We start from the raw sequence: 22,742 nt of genomic DNA on the forward strand, positions 1-22,742 counted from the left end.
TCCAGGAGCTTTGAGTGCCCTGTACAGTGTTTTTTTTAGTAGTCGGAGTGTCTCGGCTTGCCAGTGGGAGCAAGGAAATTAAATTATCTTTGCTGCAATACCTCACGTTACAAGGAAGGCGGTCTGGAATTGGGGATCACTGCAACAGATACGAAATCTTCTCCCTTGCACCCACCAGGGCGACTTTTCCAATTCCGCAAGATTTAGCGTCAGTATTAGAGTGTGGGGCAAATCTGTGCCGGGAACCCTTTCCAAACGGGAGCCAGCACCCAGACGTGGCTGAAAGGCGATTTCCAACCAACTGGATCCCGCCGGAATGGAACGGACAGATACCAAGCCATTCAATTTCTTTTCCACTTTGTCGAACTTATTTTCCTTAAGCATTTTAAAGGCGCTGTGGTAGAACTGACCATATTCGAGGTTTACCGAGAATTACTGTGATTTTGATCATGAGCCTCGCCTTGTTCATTTTTAACGCCAGGACCACTCGGATTCAATTGAACTGTATAGCTGGTTTACATTTCCGTAAAAGTAGCGCTTATTTTCTAAGCTATTTCCCCCCTAAAATTTCACTTCTGCGTGCATGTAGTCGGATTTAGTTTGTACAACATACCCAAGGATTTTTTTTCGCAATAAAACATGCAATTTTCTGAACATGAGGTATTTTGCCCTTTAAACCACATCTCCCGCCCTTTAATGGTCAAAAGACAGAGAACACTGTGATGATGAACATCTTTAGTTTTATTTATGTATAGTTGCTCAGACACGTGTATATACAAAACAGATGTATAGAGTATCCACATGGCAGAAGACCATCGGTTTGTGTCTTTCTCTTATAAGCATGTCAAAAAAGCACTCTTCAATAAGTGCAGAGAATCTGCATTTCAAGCGGTTCTTGAGCAGGGCAGTACAGGCAAAGGACAACAATGGCTGGACTCTAATATCCAGACGCACAAACAATGAGTGACTCTGACGGAGTGTCAGATTAAGCATCTAAGACAGATTTAGCAGACTCCATGAGTAACCTTCAGCATGCCAGCAGCATTTATTAAACTGTACAGACAACGGCAGCAACGCTATTGTAAGAAGATTCGTCTCGCATCAGAACAGTTTGGGGGCTAATGCATGGGAAAAACTCGGAGTTGCCAAATAGAACAGATTTACCCATTCACCGCTCAATGAGGGCTTGGATGAAAGCAGGGAACAGCTGATCTACGTGGAGTGAATAAAGGGGAGTGGATTAATTTCTATGCTTCTAAATTTATAGAACCATTTCTATTCCACATTGCAAGGTGGGTCAATCAGGGTGTTGACAGGTATACGCATCCCGCTTTCTGTCCCGGGAACGAGCTGCTTCCACTCAAAGAGGGCGAAAACAGGAGACAAAAATTACAAAACTATACCGGACAATTTTTCGGGGTTTATTTTTCTTACTGGAGTCCATGAGCATGCCACAGTGATGCTGGCAAGGTCTTTCCACAAAAATATTCGCTTCATCTCTGGGGCAGGAAGAAACAAAAAAAAAAATCGGGAACACCAATCAACAGAACCAACGTGCCTCTTCACACAGGGCTTCGCCATCAGAAATCCACATCACCTCAGAAACATTTAGGACCAATATTCTGAATGTCAAGTCACAGGTTTTTTTTCCTCCCCTGTGTTCATCGAGAATAAGCAATTGTTTTTTTTTGCAGTCTGCGCCCAGATGTGTGCTTCCAGCTGTTCACAGCATTTCCACAATCGTTGTAAGCCCCTGTCAGGACTGTTGAATCACATCTTCCATTCCAACAATAGATTTGTTTGCTTAAACTGCTCAATCAAATCCAGAAATTCTATTGTATTCAATTATAAAAGATGTAAGAATTGGAATTAATACTTTATCAAACACTATTTACAACATAGGTTGCTAATAATACAGAATTTAAACAATGTATTTTTTTCTTTTTTTGCCCTCCAGTAAAAGGTACAAATCAATATACTAAGCTAACACTAATGTTATAGACTATTACAGGATACACAGTATCCACTGAACAGACTGATCCTTATTTCCCTGCTTTTAAAAAAGGCAACTAAAAACAAACAAGCAAAAAGTTGTTGGTCTCGAATGTCCTCCAGGGGTGTCCAGTTTATGTTAGAATCCTCCAAGTGTGTAATAGTAATAGTTTCATATTGAGTCTTACCATCAATAGATGTAGGCACTGATTTGCCTAAACAATCAGAAACTAAATGGTCAAACATTAAATGGTAGCTTGCGGTGCACAGGAAAGGAAAATGCAATTACTGCATCACTATTACAGAGTTGGATTGCAATCCAGTTTTACAGGAAATAAACATGATGCAGTATTTTACATACTCAGTTCATTAGCTTTTCACTTTGTAGAATAGGATGTCAAAATAAATTGCAACTGTTATGTTATTCACAATGCCTATCCTTATTCACATGAAAACTATCCATATTACAAATGAAACCAGCGTTTCTAATCTACCATTTGCGTTTGTGTTTCTCAAGAAGTTCACCATAATGCTTGTAGCCTATTGCAACATGCACCACTCTTCAGTTCTGTGGTGATTCCCAATTTTTTTTTAAAGACTAAGGTAAGAGCATTTCCTACAAAAAATGCAAAGCCCTGCTAAAGAGCACATGAAACAGAATGTGAGTGGAAAATACAAAATATTACAGACCGTATTAGCTACTGCATAAGCACAGGAACTCTCTCTCTTCAGACACGTTCAATTATAAGTCCCAAGAGGGATAGGGTTATATCTATTTGTAAAATCTCCCCTAAAGTTCTGACACGGTGATTCGATGCCTTGCGTGATCATCTTACAGTATTGAGTGATAAGGTATAAATATTGCATGGAGGATTAGAACCCCCTTGGGTTTCAGTTCAATATTCTTATTCTTCAGTTACTGCATCTGCCACTACTGTTTCTCATCTGCACTTGGATGACAAGAGCCAAACCACCTAAGGATACTTTGAAAGAAGAAATGCACAGGAAAATAAGAATCATTAGTCTCAAAATATAATTTGGCATTTTTGCAGGGGTTTATCAGTTTGGACACATCATCCCTCTTAAATTGCTCTCTACTCTCCGGACAGAAAATAAATCTTATGCCTGGATTAAGCTGAACATCCCCCTCTTCAACAGTGCAGTTACAGAACTCGCGATGTTTCCTGATCCAGCCATGCTGTGTCAGAGGTTCTTTGTATTGTCGACCACTACAATGTTGAAAGCACCAAGAAAAGGAATAGTACAGTCGCCAAAAGTAGCGGGGATATCCTGGGTGCTTGGGCATCATTCTCGCCTCGTGATGGTTCAGCTTCATGGATAGTGTCATCTATTTAGACAGAAAGAGAGAAAGCAATGATGTTACATCAAAAACCAAATGAATGATTGCTCCCCAGTACTTTATAGACACATTTACAGGTCCACTAAGTTCCTTGGCCAAACCCATTTCATTTGACACATTTGCAAACCACCTACAAAGCACCTAAGATTCTTGTTTCATTTCAAACTTGAAAACCTTTCATTTGAGTTTAATGAAAGACAAATGCAAATTAAAGACAGTGCCTGGGAGGAGGCAAGAAGCAGCTTCAATTACCTCAAGTGAAAGTATATTTCAACTTAATTTAATGCCGAGGAGCTAACTAATTTCTGTAGAGTTTGCTCAACAAATTGAAAAAATACAAATTATTTCGTGCACCACATCCACTGTTAGCTTTCTCATCAAATTATTTAGAATTAATTTTAAATTGTCTGCTGCATGTGTGCTGCTGGCGGAATGGAGTCACGTCCCCAATATGGAGGTATTTAGATTAAATTCATTCTAATGAATTCAAGTAATTCAGTGTTTATGATTGTGCTTGCAAAAATAGACATTCAAACTGCATGAGAAAACCAACAGAGCATCTGACTGAGTTACGCGCAGAAAATGCTGCAGGAGCTCAGCAGGCCAGACAGCATCTATGGAAAAGAGTACAGTAGATGTTTCAGGCTGAGACGTCGCCTGTATTCTTTTTCCACAGACGCTGCCTGGCCTGCTGAGTTCCTCCAGTATTTTGTGTGTGTTGCTTAGATTTCCAGTATTTGCAGATTTTCTCGTTTCTGATCTGAGTTGCTGCTAGTATGTTCGCAATGACTTTCGTTTGTACCCAGACAGAAACTAGCAACAGCTGAGTGGCACGTCAAGTATATTTCTTCACCTAAACTTGATTTGTAAATGAAAAACTAATATAAATATGATCCATTTGTTGCACAGAAGACAAAATTTGTATTACCAGCTGTAAGTTCTTCTAAAATCTATCTTAGTTGCTGTCTCTGAAAGCAGGAACCACAAATGTAGGATAGGATGTGTTTTCTGTTATTGTCTCAAACTTATAAAGATAATGGCTCCAGGAAGAGGAGAAATGACTTCCATATTTGCTTATCCTCAGTTATCTGAATTTTCCTTCTTTGGCAAATGGAGTCTTTGCCAAAGTTACCAGCCTGTGCAATCCACTTAAACAATAAAAAATTATTCAAGTCTGTGAAAGTCTTTATTCACTTTAAATCCTGCCTTATCTAGGAGGTACCACTGCTAAAACTCTGGTTGACATTTCTACATATTAGCAAATTATTTTTAAAAAATCAATTGAATGCTTTTAATAATATTTTTGTGATTTAGCTAACAGGAATTTTTTTTCAGAATAGTGCTAATAATCACAGTTAATCCACAGGATTACCTTATCACGGATGATCTTTTAGACAGTCTGACAGATGGAATATTCTAAAACTCAGCTTTTGTGTGGAAATCTCTGAATTTGTGGACTCAATTGTCACTTCGTACATTCAGTACGTTTACTACTTCTATGGACTACATTTTAAATCTAATCCTTTCAGCGTGTAACATGGTGCAGTGTTTGGTTTTGATTCAGACCTTCAGAACCTCAACCGCCTCGAAGAACAGTGCCACATTGGTACCCTCAGTGGCAACTTTATTAGGTACACCTGCTCGTTAATGCAAGTATCTAATCAGCCAATCGTGTTGCAACCACTCAACGCATAAAAACATGCGGACATGGTCAAGATATTTAGTTGCAAACATCAGCATGGGGAAGAAATGTGACCTAACTGACGATGACCATGTTGATGCCAGACGGCGTGGCTTGGGTATCTCAGAAACTGCTGATTTCCTCGGATTTTCATGCACACTAGTCTCCAGGGTTCACAGAGAATGGTTCTAGCTGACAGGAAGGCAACAGCAACTCAAATTCTGCACATGCGTTACTACAATGGTGCGCAGAATAGCATCTCTGAGCGCACAATACCTTGAAGACAGAAGACCATGACTGTACACTCAGTGGCCCTTTATTAGGTATATGAGGTACCTGATAAAGAAGTGGAAACTGTTCTTTGGCAAATATTCAATATTTAAATATCCTGTCCTTGGTTTTAAATAGCCAAGATACACTGATTTTTCTAAGCACTGGGTCATATTCAAAACTGGCTTTCAACCCCATAATACCTTCATTCCCCAGCATTTGTTATCAGCTTCCAACCATTCGTTGTTTCTCCGTTTCTCTAATCTCCTGTCAAAAGTAGATCCTTTGCTTATGGTCCCCTCATTTCCTTTCACTTTCAAAACTGTTCTGTCCCACTACACTCTGCTATTAACACCATACTGAACACGTATATCTTTGTTCGTGTCTTTACTCACTTCTCCCCAAATTCCTTGGCATCCTGGCCAATTTTCACCTCTCATTTCAGCATGCATTCCAAAACGTTTGGCTACATGGTTATAAATGGCCATAGCTGGGTACTAATAATACTAACAGCAATCTCTACTTTGATAAGGATTAACTTGAAAATAAAGACCTTGAAAGAACTACTCAACATTGGGACTAGTGATAAAATTTAAACCCCAAATTCCTCACTGATGTATATTCTGACCACAAAATTCCACTTTCCTCTTTCAGCACAGAGAGATTTTAACATTGCAATCTATTATCTGTTCATTTATTGAGATACAGTAAGGGGTGGGCCCTTCAGACTGTGCTGACCAGCAACCCCCAAATTAACCATAGTCGAATCAAAGGACAACTTACAATGACCAGTTAACCTACCAACCGGTACGTCTTTGGACTGTGAGAGGAAACCGGAGCACCCGGACAAAACCCACACGGTCACAGGGAGAACGTACAAACTCCTTATCGGCAGGGGCAGGAATTGAACCCGGGTCGCTGAATTGTGTACAGGGTTACACCGGCCACTACTCTACTGTGCCACCCAAATTGTTTTAATTAAAGTGGACTTAGTTCAGCTCTGTGGGAACTGTTGAAAAATACAGTGCATCTTGTGTCCAGGTTAGCTGTTTCCATGTGATGTGAAGTACAACCCTGTGCAAAAGTCTTAGGCAAACATATATAGCTAGGGAGCCTAAGACTTTTGCACATTACTGTATATTGGTTAATACAGGAAGGTGGTTGGGAAACAAGAAGTAAGAGTACTGAGCTTTGTATTAGCTCGACAGTATTAAGTGTTATTTGGGAACTGGAAAGACATAATATATAATATTCCACAAACGTCTTAGGCACCCTAATGATATATATGTGCCTGAGACTTATATACAAAACCGTACCATGGGGTGGCATGGTAATGTGGGGGTTATCACAACGTTTTACAGTACCAACAGCCAAGGGTTCAATTCCTGCCCCTGTCGGTAAGGAGTTTGTACGTTCTCCCTGTGACCGTGTGGGCTTCATCCAGCGCACCGGTTTCCTGTCACAGTCCAAAGACGTACCGGTTGGTAGGATAATTGGTCATTCTAAATTATCCAGTGATTAGGCTAGGATTAGATCGGGAGGTGGCATAAAAGGGCCAGACGGGCTAATTCTGCACTGTATCTCAATAAATAAGACTTTTGCCCAGTAATGTATATAAATACCATTATTCAATAAATTTTTCAGTAACCGTAGTTCAGCTGATTCTGTATTTTTTGAGAAACTTCTTGGTTTCTCTGCAGCAGATGTCACACTACTGAATCTGTCTATTTCAGAGAATATTATTATCACGGGAATGTCTCGTTAACATTCTAGTTTGCATTACTTTGTAGCATTAAGACAACCACAACTGCTTCCCTTTATCTTTTCACTTTGTTCCAGCCTTCAATCTTATTACACTCAATAAATGGCCATTACCAGGCTTTATGCCTCATTCTTGACTGCTGAAGTATTTCTGGATCACACGATTATCAGGATCCAACAGTACTGAAAGGCTCTGGTGAGTTCTACCAAGGAATGTAAAAGTGCGGTGTCTGGTTACTTGTTGATAGGCTTGTATTCACTTCTGAACAGATGTTCAAGTCAAACTATCCAACAATCCGTTACTCAGGATACACACGACTGAAGATGCTGGAATCTGGAGTTAAAAACATGCTGGAGGAACTCTGTCAGTCAAAAGACAAAACAGATAACTGATGTTTTGGCCCCTTTTACTCAGGGCCTAATGTTACAAATATAGAAGATGGAGCTTGGATGTTGTCATCATGAGCTTATCTCCAAGTCATAAGGCTATGTGCCCAAGACTCACTTACAGGAGAATGAACAGAAAATACTCTGCATGACTCGACAGTGGAGCACTCAGTGACTGTTACACTAAAATGTTATCTTTCATTTGCGATGGCTAATACAAGGGGGCATGATTTTTAAGTCCTGAAGAAGGGCCTCGGCCCGAAACGTCGGCAATCTATTCATTTCCATTGACGCTGAGTTACTCCAGCATTTTGTGTGTGTTGCTCATAATTTTACGGTGATTGGAAGAAAGCAAGGGGGATGTCAGAGGTAGGTGTTTCTTTTACACAGTGAGTAGGTGTATGGATCACCTCCCAGGTGTGGCAGTAGAGGCAGGTACATAACGGGCATTTATGAAACTCTTAGACAGGTATATGGATGGAAGAAAATGGAGGGTTATATGGGACAGACGGGATAGATTGACCTTAGAGTAGATTTAAAGGGCATCGCAACATCATGGTCCTAAGTGCCCGTAACGTGTTATACTGTGCAACGTTCAATATGTTCTATGCTCTACAGCTGATCTAATATGATTCAACGTAAATGATACCGAGGAATGTTCTGGATGCTGTTTACATGCTTTTATCGTTTGCACATTTTTTCCCCTCTCTCTCGGCACACTGGGTGCTTGATGGTCATTTTTTAAAATAGCTTCCTTTGAGTTCCTTTGTTCTGCGGCTGCCTGTAAGGAGACCGACCTCAAGGTTGTAAATGTACTTTGAACTTTGAGTGATTCAAACAGAATTATACAATGATTCTTGGTATCTAGGTTTTTTATATATAAATAAACACACAAAAAAGATAACCTAGTTATGTTATTTGTCTCCTTGATATCAGTGTGATCCACATGCGCACTAACTCTCAAGTCCTATCTTTTACGGTACTGATATAGGTACAGGGGGCCAAAAGGCCACCTTATGGGCCGTAAATTTAATACAATCCTACAATAGAGATAATGCATCAAAACATGGTTCATTGGCTGCACTGAGCTTCAGAGCACCCCAGTCTTAAACAATCCCACATCAATATAACGTCTTTCTCAGAGAGCGCAGTGCGGAATATGATCCCGTCAATCTAGGCTGAATCTATAACCTGATTCCTGAAGTGAAAGGTGACTCAGATCCACTTTGCCACTCAGAATAATGAGGCTGACACATTTCTTCATGTTAGGGTCACTAAAATATCAACAGTAGCAGACAGCAAACACAACCAAATATACTCAGAGACATAAATGCTGGTGGCAGACTTTAATGAAAAGGACAACATTAAAAATACAAAGACACATAAATATGCTGCAGACAGATTTATTTCTGCTCAAGGCAGTGACGCTGGCCAATAGAAGCCTGGGTTCTACCAAACTGAGGGACCAGATGTCACAATGTGACAATATTTTCAGGATATATTATTCTTCGAGTGTATCAAAACTGGAATCCCATTCAATTTTGGAACAACCTCCCCACCCCACATCCCAATTCTAAAAAGTTAGTCTCATGCTTCGTTTTCATAGGTTGTTAGTCCGTTTTTATTTATGCTAAACAGATCAATTTCCTTATTAGAACAATTTTTGTATTAGCTTCTTTTTTCCGTGAAGCAAATGCAACATAACAGTTTAAAAAAAACCAGAAGTATTCTATCTGCTGGATATCCAACTTCAATTTATTTGGATCGAGGAGAATATCCAGCACTGCACAGAATAGCAATCCGGCACAACATGCAGGAGTTATTGCATTGTCTTTTTGCAATATAGAGAGAAGAAAGTCATCAAAAAAAAGAGGAGAGGGAGGGGAACAAGCTTTCAACACTGAACCCATGCAGGGCATGCAAACTGTGAAGGAGGGACATTTAAGAAAAAGGGTTGGGGTGGGGGGGGGGGACAGACGGACTGGTTAAAAGATTCTCTAAGCATACTAACCTGCTGGTTCTAATGAACTGTCTACTCTGTCGTTAGGATCGAAAACACTTTCATGTACACCTACAGTTTTCGAACAGCTGTCTATAACAAAAATAGAAATAATAGCCAAATATGTTAGTGTGACATTTTTTTTAATTTCCCTGATTTTTTTTTCTTTCTCTTTTTTTAAAAAAAAATCATTCCACGTTGTGTCTTGCTGAACCCGTCCATTTGGTTCAGTCGTGGTAAACTTTCAGAAACAACAAGTTAGCAACTATCATCAAAGCTGAGTGAAGAAATGTAAGAAAACAAAATGATGGAAAAAAACACAGAAAATGTTATGTACAGAACAGATACCACATAGGATATGCACAATATGAAAATTTTACCAGTGCTTCTCACATGCACTAAAGCCACCCCTGCAAACCCGCGTAAGACACTTACTTGATTGTCGCACAAGGACTTTCAATTTTAAACATGTCTTCTTTCCATTATCTGGGATAGCCGAAGCTGTGGAATGTGAAAAGAAACCACTTTAAGATTTTGTACATAAGTAAATCAAACATCTATTTTCCCTCTTTAATTTACTGCAGGTCAGAACACTTTTAAGAGCAGTAATTGTAGCTGACATGGAAGTGAGTTGTTCAGATTTAGAAAACATTGGGAGTGAGATTTTACAGCAAACTGGGTAAAGACAGCGCATTCACTGAGTGGGATTGCTTCATAATGATAATCGGTTCAATGTCAGGAGTTACAAACTGTGGCATTTGAGGCTTTGGAAAAGATAACTTGGAATGCTTTGAGGTCTAAACCACAGATTTGATTATCTTGATGATACAAAGTTGAAACATTACATTCTGCAGTGAAATACATCCTTAAAGCTTTGATTCCTCCCCCTTCTAAAGATTTCAAAATACAGTATGCAGCAATTGTTTTTCCTCGCAGAACATAACAGCATGAGCGCTCCCACCACATTACACAATCAAGTATGTAAGACAAGCTTTTTACTTTATCTCAGTACATGTGACAATTATCATAAATCAACCAACGGGCTGCAGTCTCTACTACTAAATGAAAATGCCAGAGTAGGGCAGAGTATTTGAGGTTAGTGTTTACTGGCAGGAAATGACCACTTTCCTGTGGGTTCTGCTAACCCTGTGCAACAAGAGGTGTTGTTTAAATCTAACGGACTGTTTAATTTTCCACAGGAAATCCAATAAGATGGAGCACGAACAGGTTAGGCAAGGCCTGATATTCTCAGCATCTCTCACTCACTGCTTACCCTCTCAAGCAGCAATAACAGGACCAACAACTGGCACTTGAAGCGAGGTGATAAAGATTATCTACATTTGTCACACGTACAGTGAAATGCGTCATTTTTGTCAAATCAAATCAGCCAGGATTATGCCGAGGGCAGGCCACAGTGTTGCCCTGCTTCCTGGCTCCGATGTAGCATTCTGACTGGAACGTGGGAGCAGCCTGCAGCTTCTGGAGGAAATCCGCAGGGTGACGGGGGGAGAGCGTACTAATTCCTTACAGGAATCAAAGCACACATTATAACCAGCCAATTGCCACGCCAAGCAACTTCTTAACTGCCCACATCTGAGCAACAACCTTCCCTTGTCCTTCTGCTTGGTGATATGATCTCCCTGCTTGGACTCTGTCGGGTAGCACCCCACCCCCCCACCATTCAGCACTGAAGGTCCGTTCGTATTTCTAGCACAACGAGATGGTTGACTGGCAGGGGGCTTCCTGCTGAGGAAGACCAACCATACCCACTCCTTGGCAACCTGTGTGGTCCGTGGGAGTGGAAGTTAGACGGGGAAGTGGGGATGGGGTGGGTGAGTGAACTCCGTAAATGTTGGACACTCGTGGCATGGTGTGTTGCCGAGTTGGACACAAATGCACCAGGCCTGATCAGTGAGGTTGCAGTTGACATAAAATGATGCGTCTTGGAAAGTCAAACCAACGCAGGACTTGTATGATGAATGATGAGATGAGAGACGACCGTTTAAAATGGATTGCAGGGACAACACGAAGTGTGGAGAGTAGATGGAACGATCTACCAGAGAAAGGTTGAGGCAGGCATAATAGTCCATTTAAGAGGAACCTGGAGAGGATTTGCAGAGAAGAATTTCAGTTTTATATGCACCACTCTTTTAGCTATGTGTGCATCATTGAGGAGGGATGTGAGGATTGGAGGGAGATTGGCTGAATGCAGGAAACTGGGACTAGCTGAGCGGGCACCATGGTCAGAATGGATTGTTTGGGCCGAACGGCCTGTATCCCGGCTGGATTGTTCTATGGCTCGATATTAGTTACCTAAAATGCCAGCCAACCAAGCAGGAATACTTTAGGCAAATAATGACATGAAATCAGAAACTGTCCCTAAATGTATTTTTTTAATACTTTGGCTCCCTTCAGGGTGATGAACATGTAAAGTCCATCAAAACAACTTAGCTGAATCTTTCTTTGTTAGAGCAGACAGTGGATACTAAATACTATTTTTCAACCGTTACAGGTGAAAAATATCAGTCAGCTACAGACAGAGGGATTATGCTGCCAGCACGGACAGGGGCCAGTTTATGTACACTGATTACCAGTGAGGGGCACGGTGTGGGTCATCTCGGCAAGCTCAGACAGGAACTCAGCAACGATTGCTCAGGCTTCCTGATCAACATGCACATTAGCCACAGGCACTGGTGAGCAGCAGGTGAATGTCCGGGCAGACATCCTACCCCACTGGCAGCTAAAGCAAGAATCAAACAGTGCTGGAAATCTGAAATAAAAACAGCAAGTGCTGAAACACTCACTATCAGTGGCCTCAAATGTAAGTCTGGCTTCTCCGCTCTAGTGCATTCAGCCCAAACTGTGTTTGTTTCCAGCACTTTCTGCCCAGTGTTGGCAATTAAATAAAAGGCTTATTAGCTGTTTCCTAATCCATTAGATCAACTTCAAAAAAAAATTAGTAAGATATACTCAGTGGCTGCTTCATTAAGTACATGCTGTACCAACTACAGTGGCCATTAAATGGATGTTCATGGTTTTCTGCTGCTGTAGCCCATCTACTTCAAGCTTTGATGTGTTGTATGTTCAATGATGCTCTTCTGCACACTACTGTTGCATAGTTATTTGAGTTACTGTCACTGTCCTGTTACCTCGAATCAGTCTGGCCATTCTCCTCTGATCTCTCTCATTAACAAGGCGTTTTCACCCACAGAAGTGCCACTCACTGGATGGTTACTGTTTCTCACGCCATTCTCTGCAAGCTCAAGAGACGGTTGTGCAGGAAAAAATCGCAGGAGATCAGCAATTTCTGGGATACTCAATCCACCCTGTCTGGCACCAACTATCATTCCACAGTCAAAGTCACTTGGATCACATTTCTTCCCCATTCCGATGTTGTGTCTGAACAACAACTGAACCTCTCAATCACGTCTGCATGTTTTTTTATGCATTGAATTGCTGCTGCCAAACGATTGGCTGATTTGACCTGTGTGCAGGTGTACCTAATAAAGTGGCCTCTGAGTATATCTTCATCCAACAGAAAACAGAGATGCACACAGCAGTTTTCACATGAATTTTGCAAGCCTGGATCTATGCAATAAGATCAGTGCTTTATAACCTGAAGATTTTTCCTGTTAGCTTTAAACTCGTCATTCATTTGTCAGCAGTGGAAAAACCTCCAGAAGTCTTACTAAGAAGAAAGATAGCAACAGAGCAGAATATCCAGGCTGTTAAAGAAAGAGTGAGGGATCAGAAATGAGAAATGATGTATAAATGTATCAGAAAATCAGAGTTATTAAGTTAAAGGCCGCGTGACCCAGTTTCAATTCAGCCACTGTCTATAAGGAGTTTCTACGTTTTCCCCATCACTGTGAGTCGGGGTGCTCGGGTTTCCCCCCGCATTCCAAGGACCTACAGGCTAATGGGTTAATTGGCCACATGGGTGTAACTAGGCGGCGCAGGCTCATTGGGTTTGTTACTGCTCTGCTTCTCTAAACAAATAAAGGGGGGAGATGGTGCAGCAATGGGGCCGCTACACATGGAAAAAGCAGAACTGGCCAAGCTATAAATACTATTAATAAGATACAGTGAGATCACTTAGCTTTTGACAAGACTTGGAATTAACTAAGATTCTTATACTTTTGAAGAGCATGAATTAAAAAATATCCACAAAAGGGTTTGTGCCCAAAAGTCCCTAAAGTAGACACTAGCTATTTGTATGATGCCACAGTGTGCTGTGTTTAAAAGAATGCCCCTGATGTGATAATGGATCAATCAGCCTTTGTTGGGCTCTGTTCCCTGTTAATTTGCTCAGTGGAGAGATCAGACCTTATACAGGAAAGAACTCAACCTGTCAATACAGAGTATAACCCTGAAAGATAATAACTGATGAAAGCTTTACCCTGAACACTATGACGATCTCATGTTCCCTTTCTTACTAGAAAGCTTAACGATGCCAGACACGAACTCAGCATTTGTTCCATATTTATCACTGACTGGTCAATTATAATCTCACAACCACAACAGCCCTTTTACAAGAAGGTGCGAAAGAGTTCCGGAGTCGGTGAAATTCATGAGCTTGATTCAAAGCTGCATTTATTTAGCAATATAAATTTAATTCTGAAAGTCGCTCTGGGCCCCATTAGCCAAGAAAAATGAGCAGAAACAATACCTGTGAAGTTCATAACTTGCAGTTACCAGTTCAAAGTCTTTTTGATGACAATATTATTATATAAAGCAGGTGGTTACCTGCCTCTCACTTGGAAACTATGTGAGCATTTCCACACCTTGTTGAGCTTCCAGAACGAGTCTCGAGAGAGAGAGAGAGTGAAAGCTTTATTTATTTGTTTACTTATATAGAGATGCAGCACAGAACAGGCCTTCCAGGCTAGCGAACCGTGCTACCCAGCAATCCACTTATTTAATCCTACCCTAGGACAATTTAATGATCAATTTACCCACTAACTGGTACCTCTTTGGACTGTGGGAGGAAACTGGAGCAGCTGGAGGAAACCCACGTGGCCATGGGGAGAATGAACAAACTCCTTATCGACTGTGTCATAATTTAACTTTTGAACTCTGACGCCCCAAACTGCAAAAGGGTCGCACTGACTGCCAGATGTTTGGGTTTTGTCAGAAACACAGTTAAAGCTGGCATGTTTCCAACGAGGCACATATTACAGGTGTAATTACATAGAGGCTGTTATTACCATCCCTAGACTTAAACAACGAGGAGAGCAACAACAATTACGAGAACTACCAGAGTTGAAAACACAACCGCTCACAAAAGCTGGCATTTATGCTCACTGCCATCCCAAATTTCTTGGCACATGAGAAGTCAATAACCCCTAACCCATTCTAAATTTCCCCATTACACATACAAGCTGTGGTTTTATTTAACACGAGCAACTGGCCATCTGACAGGATAATACAAGCCACACACTGGCAGCTTTAAACTCGATTTAGTCGGTGAGAATTTCCACTGTGCATTGTGGCTAGTGTGAAAGAGGCAGTGTCCAGACTGGCAGTTTTACTCTGCTGCAATAGTAGTGGCACCGCGATCACTCAAGTTGAGTACGATGTTCTCCGAGGCACAGTCTATCGGTGGCTGCAGAGACTGCTCCAGGATCTGTGGTGTCGGTAAGAGTAAGTGGTTGCTGTGGTTAGTGGTCGGGTCTTTTGCTTGCTCAGTCTCCCCCTTACGCAGCTGTCACTTGTTCTCCGCGGCATGGCAGAGGTCACTGTCATGTGACGCTGCTCCCTACTGAGCAGATTTCCTCCAGGTGCATCTTGTGAATGCAAGGTCTTCCCAGTTCTTAGAAGTCACGTCAAAATCCTTCAGGCTGACTTTGATGTTATCTTCGGAGCGTTTCCTTTGCCCACCAGGGGCTCGCTGACCTTCCTTCAACTCGGAGTGAAGAATCTGTTTGGGGAGACATGAGCTAGGCATCCGGAGACATGATCTATCCACCTGAGTTGCTTTAGTAGCATGTTATATTCCCTCACTAGAATCCACAGGCATTAAATACTCTTGTTGCAACTTGAAAGGAGGCAGCAGTGGACAATACAGAATGATGGCCTACTCATCCGAATCTCAAGTTTACACCTGTCAGTCAACATAATCATACAGATTGTAATAGTACAAGAAAGAGAAGCAGCAGTTTTATCACTCATCAAGGTTGCTCTGTCATTTGTTTCTGCATGTCAAATCCACCTTCCTTGACATCAGATTCCCTTAATGTCTGTAAATCCATCAACCTCAGTTCTGAATGATCTCAACAACCGACAAACCACAATTCTCTAAAGCAGGGGTTCCCAATGTGGGATCAACAGACGCCTTGCTTAATGATGTTGGTCCATGGCATAAAAAGGGCTGGGAACACCTGCTCTAAAGGTAGAGAATTCCATAGGTTTACAACCATCTCCATGAACAAAAGAATTCTCCACAACCCATTCCTAAATTGTCACCTCCTTAGCCTAAGATGATGCCTACTCATTTTGGATTCCCTAAAATTTTGGGCATTTTTTTTTCATTAAAATCTGTTCGCATTCTTCTAAACTCCAGAGAGTATTTGCCAAATTTACAAGAAAATTCTGTCAGGCTCCTGCAAAAGCAAAGTGGCAGTGGAAAGCACATCTGGAAGTTATCAATCCATTCCTCAAAGTTAATAATTTGCTGATATAAATCTTCAAAGAATGTTCATTTTTTTAATTGATTTTTGTCTCATTCACAGATCATCTGCATCCATTTGAATTCCATTGGCTCTTCAGGCTTGGAATTCTCATGCACACTGACTTCAAGAAATTGGATAACATCTAAAATTCGCTGTATTACCCCACTACATCTTTCCACACATCCCTGCTCTGCAGATCCCTGGCTTCAACATATTATGCTCTTCACCCCGTCCAGCAAAGGCAATGGAATGAAAAGATGTTAACTCCCAAATCAACTTTACAAATGCGCCACATTGCTACATCATTCTTCATTATCAAATCCCTATTCAAACCCGATCTCTGGGGCTAAATTTTCCAGTTTCTTGATCGTGAAACAACTCCCATTTAAAATGTGCATTTTAGACACCAGTTGCACCTGAACAGTACTGTTGGAAATTATAATGAGGGTTTACAAGCGGTATGGGTATTGTTGTATTAATATATTTTATACCTTACAAAGATGCCACTTTAAAACAAATTATTGGTTTAATTTCAAAAATCAATAAACTAAATATAAATGATACTATCATCATACCTTAATATAGTAAACCTTCAATTTACAGATGTATTTAGGGAGCCATTATGTCACTTTCTAGAAGGAAATCGTTCACTTAAAAGAGGCTAAAAAATGATACAAATTCCACAGACAGAAGTAAAGAAATCAAAACTAAGTTTAGCTGAATAATATTGCAAAGTGAAATTTTCAGCGTTTCCAGACAGCACTCCATTCATTCACTTAGTATGTAAACTCTGACACATGATGTTAGATATTTATTCTGTTTAATTTTGAATACGATACTTTTAGCTTGATTTCAATTGATCTTGTTACTGAAAATGTGTTTCTTAGATTGCCATGAAAAATAATAAATTACCGTAGATCCCTTTAACAAAAATGTTATTTTTTCACATTAGAGTATAGAACAATACAACACAGTACAAGCCCTTTGGCCCGTGATGTTGAGCCAAACATATAACAACACTATGATCAACCTGACCCTTCCCTCTCACTTAAGCCCTTCCATTTTTCTTGAAGCATATTAACTTTAATTTTCATACGCTTCAAGAGATCATAGTGAGACTATGAATGCATACTTTCCATCAGCTAAGACCAAATTCTACAAGACGACTTCATCAGGATGAGGGCCTATTGTTGGATCATGGCCCGAAACATTTATTCCCCTCCGTGGATGCTACCTTGTTTGATAATTCTAAGACTGGAGGGGATAGAATCAAAATATTTGAACTTAAGTAGAATCCAATATGCTTCACAGGTACAGATGTGATGAATGAGGCTCTCTTTTATTGATAGTATTCTATTATGGATTTATTGAGTATTCCCACAAGAAAATGAACCCCAGGTTGTATATGGTGACATTCATGTAATTTGATAATAAGTTTACTTTGAACTTTGGATATGATATTATTGGGAGCATGGTCAGCAATGCTTTGGAAAGTTTCGAATGTGGGAGATCATTGGAAAAAGCTGGGATCGAGGCAACCAAGACAGTGAAATTCTGCAGCAGGATAAAAACCAAGGCAGGATTAAAAGAGAGCAATAACCTAAGAGTGCAAACCTGTGGTCTTAAGCATTGCGTAGATGAGTTGTCTGCAGCTCGCCCTGTTAGAATATAACGCACCAAGGTTGAAAACAGTCTGTTTCAGTTCAGGTAGTTAACTGGAGAGGGCTGAAGTTGATAGTTTGGAAACAGAGTTTGTGACGAGTACTGAAGACAATAGCTTTGGTCTTTCCAATATTTAGTGAAAGTCTTTGATTATCAGTGCTGAATGGCAGACAACCAGTTAGAAAATTTAGTGATAGTGTAATAATCTGAAGAAGTGGTGGTATGGTAAAGCTAAATGTGATCAGTACAGTATTCCTGTACCAATAACAGGTAAAATGAGGGGTGACCAGCATCTAAGTTTCCTAAAACAGTCTGCTTCTCTAGCTCTACTGAAGATCGTCAAGCCCTTCTTACCAAAAGCAGCATCACAGACACAAACTGTCATATAAGCCACATACTTGTGGTACCATAGTGCCATATAAGCTGCATACTTGGGTCTGCAAAGTCATCCAAAACACGAGCCTTGGTTATGCTTACGAATCCTGATTACCCTGTCTATGTCTCAATGACGTAGAATGATGTTTGCACAAAGGTTCTACATCTTCCGAGTCAATACTCATATTTTGAGTTTTAACTCCTTTTCAGCTGTCCTGAAACATCCTGACCTCATGAAACTCAAGGTTTTTTTCCATTAAGTGAAGAACCAAATCAATATGTGATATGTACCATTGTAAAAAGGGGTTAACACCAATAATTGCAGCAATAATTGACTATCAGTTATTTTAAAGTATCTGCCATTCCTTTGTGCTATAGAGACAAACATCACTGTACCTTCTCATCCACTCAGGAACTAATATGGAAATACCCCTCACTTTCGAGAGTGCAGAAGGAAAAGCATTGAAAGTATGTACACCAAAAGACCATAATACATAGGTGTGGAAAGGCCATTCAGCCAATTGAGACTATTCCACCATCCAATCATGGCCAACTTATTATCCCTCCCATCCTCATTGTCCTGCCTTCTCCCTGTAACCTTTGACAGCCTTACTAACCAAGAACCTATCAACCTCCGCTTTAAATATACCCAAAGACTTGCCCTCCACATTCGTCTGTGGCAATGAATTCTACAGATTCACCACTCCCCGGTTAAAGAAATTCTTTCTCATCTCTGTTCTAAAGGGACACTGTTGTATTCTGAGGCTGTGCCCTCTGTCCCCACTATAGGAAACATCCTCTCCACATCCACTGCATCTAGGCATTTCAATATCCGATAGGTTTTGATGACAGCCCCCCTCATTCTTCTAAACTCCAAATGATTACAGGCTCAGAGCCATCAAATGCTCCTCATATGTTAATCCTTTAATTCCTGGAATCATTCTTGTAAACTGCCTCTGGATGCTATCCAATGCTAGCACATATTTTCATAGATACAGGGCTCAAAACTGCTCACAATACTACAAGTGTGATCTGGCTATCATCTTGTAAAGCCTCAGCTTTATTATGTATGGGAACAATGGGACCCTAGACAGGCTTCATTCGCCTCAGCACTGAATGGCCTCCGCAGCTGTGGACTCACTTTTGGGGTCTCTGCAGTTCACGTTCCACACCTATTACCTGGTGGTTCTCTCTCCCTTCCCCCCACCTTTTAAATCTACTTCTCAGCTTTGTTTCTCCAGTCCTGCTGAAGGGCCCTGATCCGAAACATCGACTGTACTTTTTTCCGTAGACGCTGCCTTGGCCCGCTGAGTTCCTCCAGCATTTTGTGTGTGTGTGCTGCTCGGATTTCCAGCATCTTCAGACTTTCTCTTGTTCGTTCACATTCCACATGTTTTTGTTTACATTTTTCTACTATTTGCACAGTTTGTTATCGTTTGTAAATTGGATATGTGGCAGTCTTGTTTTGTGTGTGTGTTTTTAATGAATTCTATTGTTTCTTTGTTTTGTGATTGCCTACAAGAAGATAAATCTCATGGTTCTATATGATATACGTCCATACCTTGATAATAAATTTGAAATTTGAACACTCCTTTAAAAAAATAAAAGTATCTGCTCTGTGACTGTGCTTTTATTACTGATCATAAACCAAAAGTCACTTTACAAAATAACCAACTTGACCAAAAATCTTGAAGCAGCTTAAAAGTTTTCTTTAAATCACAGTGTTGTACTCTGCTATTATAAATATAATGGGTGGCAATTAATGCATTAAAACGCTGTTTTATTGTGTTTCTTTAAAAGTAATGCAACAAATTTGAGTGCTGGGATGTGAGACATATTGCAGGAGTGTGGGTTTTCCTCATCTTATTTATGTTCCTGCTCACAGGATCACAACTGATCCTTCCTGTCTCTCACATACAGTAAAATATCATCAAGGATGTCTGAGCTTCTGGAAGACCTGCATTTGTGAATAAAGGAACTGATGGCTGGGTGAGCCTGCTCTGAAAATGTAACAACTAAACTTCGGACTTCCTTTCGCACTTCATAGAAATTACCTTGAGACTTCACTCAACAAATTCCATAAAATGGCGATTGGTTTGATTTATTAGTTTCACTAAAAGACGTTCACCACAATCTATTTCTAGAACAATTCCATGATTATTTATTTACAGAAAACTTCTTTCTTTCTTTTCTTTTTCAATCTTTTTATTATTATTATTAATATCAACAAAATAAAATTGATACATAGATAATGGGATTACAAACATACACATTTCAACTGAACATGAAAGAATACATAAGCAATGATTACAGTATAAATGAGTATTCCCAAATCATGGACGATACAATTTACAATAAACAAGGCAAACCTAGGTATATCATAATATATATATATTAAAAAAAACAGAAAAAAGAAAAAGAAAAAAATACAAAAAGACTAATAATCTAATAACTAATAAGGAAAAAAAGAAAAAAGAGAAAAAGAAAAAATGGAAAAAAAGGGCTGTTTATAATATCTCACAAAAATACAAAAACATCAGTGTCGTCAACTCTGATCCTCGCAACATATATAAAATCGAAACTGGAAAAACAAATAGGCTTGGAACAGGGTCATATTACATCATATGAAAATATTGAATAAATGGTCTCCATATCTTTTCAAATTTAATAGAACTATCAAATACAACACTTCTAATTTTTTCTCAATTTAGACATAACATAGTTTGAGAAAACCAATGAAATACAGTAATATTTCTTGTGTAAAACTATAAAAAGTAGTCACAATTGAACCATTATATTTTGTCATATCGCCATTATGGACATTGGATCAAGTCCTGTTTCACGGCCCCTAATCTGAACTGAACGGAGTCAGAAGTCACAAATCAGTTAACCTCATGCTGGGATGACATTTCTAAATTACCTCATACTCTCGGCTCACAACAGGAAGCACTGGCTGCTAAGGCCTAATCTGAATTGGTACTTGTTTCTATAACAGCGCAAAACCAATGAAACCTCAACAAGCGTTCAACAGCAGTATCACAAAAATCAAATGATTACAGCGCATTAAAAAAATCGCTCCTGCCTTTTTGCAGGTCCCTCTAGTCATGAAAGGTCTGATGCAAACTGTGCTGAAAATACACACAAGAACTTGCAATCACAGCAGCCCCCTGCCATTAAACTTGTGTTTTCAACATATATGCAGATGGAGGTTTATCTCAAGCTCAGGTACTGTTTAGACCTATTATGCTTATGCACAGGAGGTGGTGGGGGGGGGGGGGGGGGAGAGAGGGAACCAGAAATCAAAGAGGCAAAGTAGGTGGTGTGTAGAGTTGAGGAATGCGGGTCAGTAGTAACAAGTCCCTCCCATTCAGCAGCCTCTTCAAAAAGTGAAGAGTAAAAGGAAGCAGCCTCTTTCAGTGTGGATGCAAGTGAGAAACATCCCTTTCATCTGAAAGGCTTGGGAATACTTGCAAAATCAGCCACCCCATGAGTCAAACCCTGGGGAAGATTCAAGGATTCTCTGGTAGCAATATCTGAGCAGACATTTAATGTTTGTAGCATCAGCTTGCTCCAAGTTGAGGTGATAGTTCCCAAGATCTGAGTCTGGTGAGAAGTTCCATCAAATCCCCACGTTTTGAGCAGAGTAACGACAGTGGACAGGAATGCCGGACAAGTTTAAAAGTCTCCTCAGTGCACCTTATGGAATCAACCTCAATCAATGTAGGTTGCAAGTGTAACTTGACATCAGGCACATCGTTGTTGCTTTCCAATCCTTGTGGTACATTGGGTGGCAATCTTGGCCAAGGCCAAGTTGCTAGCTCAATACTCAACCCGGCATGGATGGAAAGCGTGTAAGGAGCCGGCCGGATTCGAACCCGGGACCATTCACCTGGAAGTTTAGTGTGGATGCCACTACACCATCTGGTACATACCAGGCCAAAACAGCTGAGCTCTCATTGGGCAACAGTAGCAGAGGGGAATTGATTAAAGGGGCAATCAAATACAATGCTGCATAAACAGAAAAAAAATACAAACAAATAAAAATTGATTTTTAAAGTAGATTCAGCAAATGGTTTTCTATAAATAGGCCAAACTAAGATAAGAATAAATTCCATTGCAGACTCTAGTCCTAAATTCAAGATGGCAAAATCTGTGTACATCAGCCCTCTTACAGAAGGGAATAATAAGCCAAGTCATAATCATTGCACAAAAAAGCAAATAAACTGGCCTTGAAACACCTCATTAGGCAGATGCTAAATGACCAGGAAGAAGCGAAGCATGGAATGGCTGCTGCAAATGGACCTCTTTGCTAAATACTCCATACTCTCAATTCCCCACAGTGTGAAATGTGAACTAACCAACAAATGGCCAGTGTGTTCTATTGCTCAGGAGGGGAAGGAAGACACATTGTGCAATGGAATGTAAATAACAAAATATTCATCAGTTATTCATTAAGCACTTCTTTAGTTGAAACTCATGTGGTAAAACTCTGCTGGCTGTTACGTTTGTGGGAAGTGTCAGTAAACACAATTTTTCTTCAATATCAAGGCAGTGCAACCAAGGGAGATACATTATTTAAAAATC

At 40.2% G+C, this 22,742-nt stretch overlaps 1 protein-coding gene across 4 annotated transcripts in view; it reads right to left on the reverse strand.

Moving 5' to 3' along the window:
- Positions 1–723: 723 nt before the first annotated feature.
- The window catches only part of LOC132393975 (ephrin-A5-like), a 196,857-nt gene continuing 174,838 nt past the window's right edge, over positions 724–22,742 (reverse strand). For 2 of the 4 annotated variants that reach the window (XM_059969491.1, XM_059969490.1), the window contains exons 3-5: positions 9,886–9,951; positions 9,463–9,543; positions 724–3,340 (exon numbers count right to left, since the gene is read on the reverse strand). In XM_059969491.1, the coding sequence (XP_059825474.1) occupies positions 3,222–3,340; positions 9,463–9,543; positions 9,886–9,951 (266 nt within the window). In that variant the 3' untranslated portion in view covers positions 724–3,221. The remainder of the gene's footprint in view (positions 3,341–9,462; positions 9,544–9,885; positions 9,952–22,742) is intronic. The other 2 variants (XM_059969493.1, XM_059969492.1) reach the window with 1 other exon arrangement.

The sequence above is a fragment of the Hypanus sabinus genome, chromosome 5, assembly GCF_030144855.1.
Source record: "Hypanus sabinus isolate sHypSab1 chromosome 5, sHypSab1.hap1, whole genome shotgun sequence".
In the NCBI taxonomy this organism is placed as follows: domain Eukaryota; kingdom Metazoa; phylum Chordata; class Chondrichthyes; order Myliobatiformes; family Dasyatidae; genus Hypanus; species Hypanus sabinus.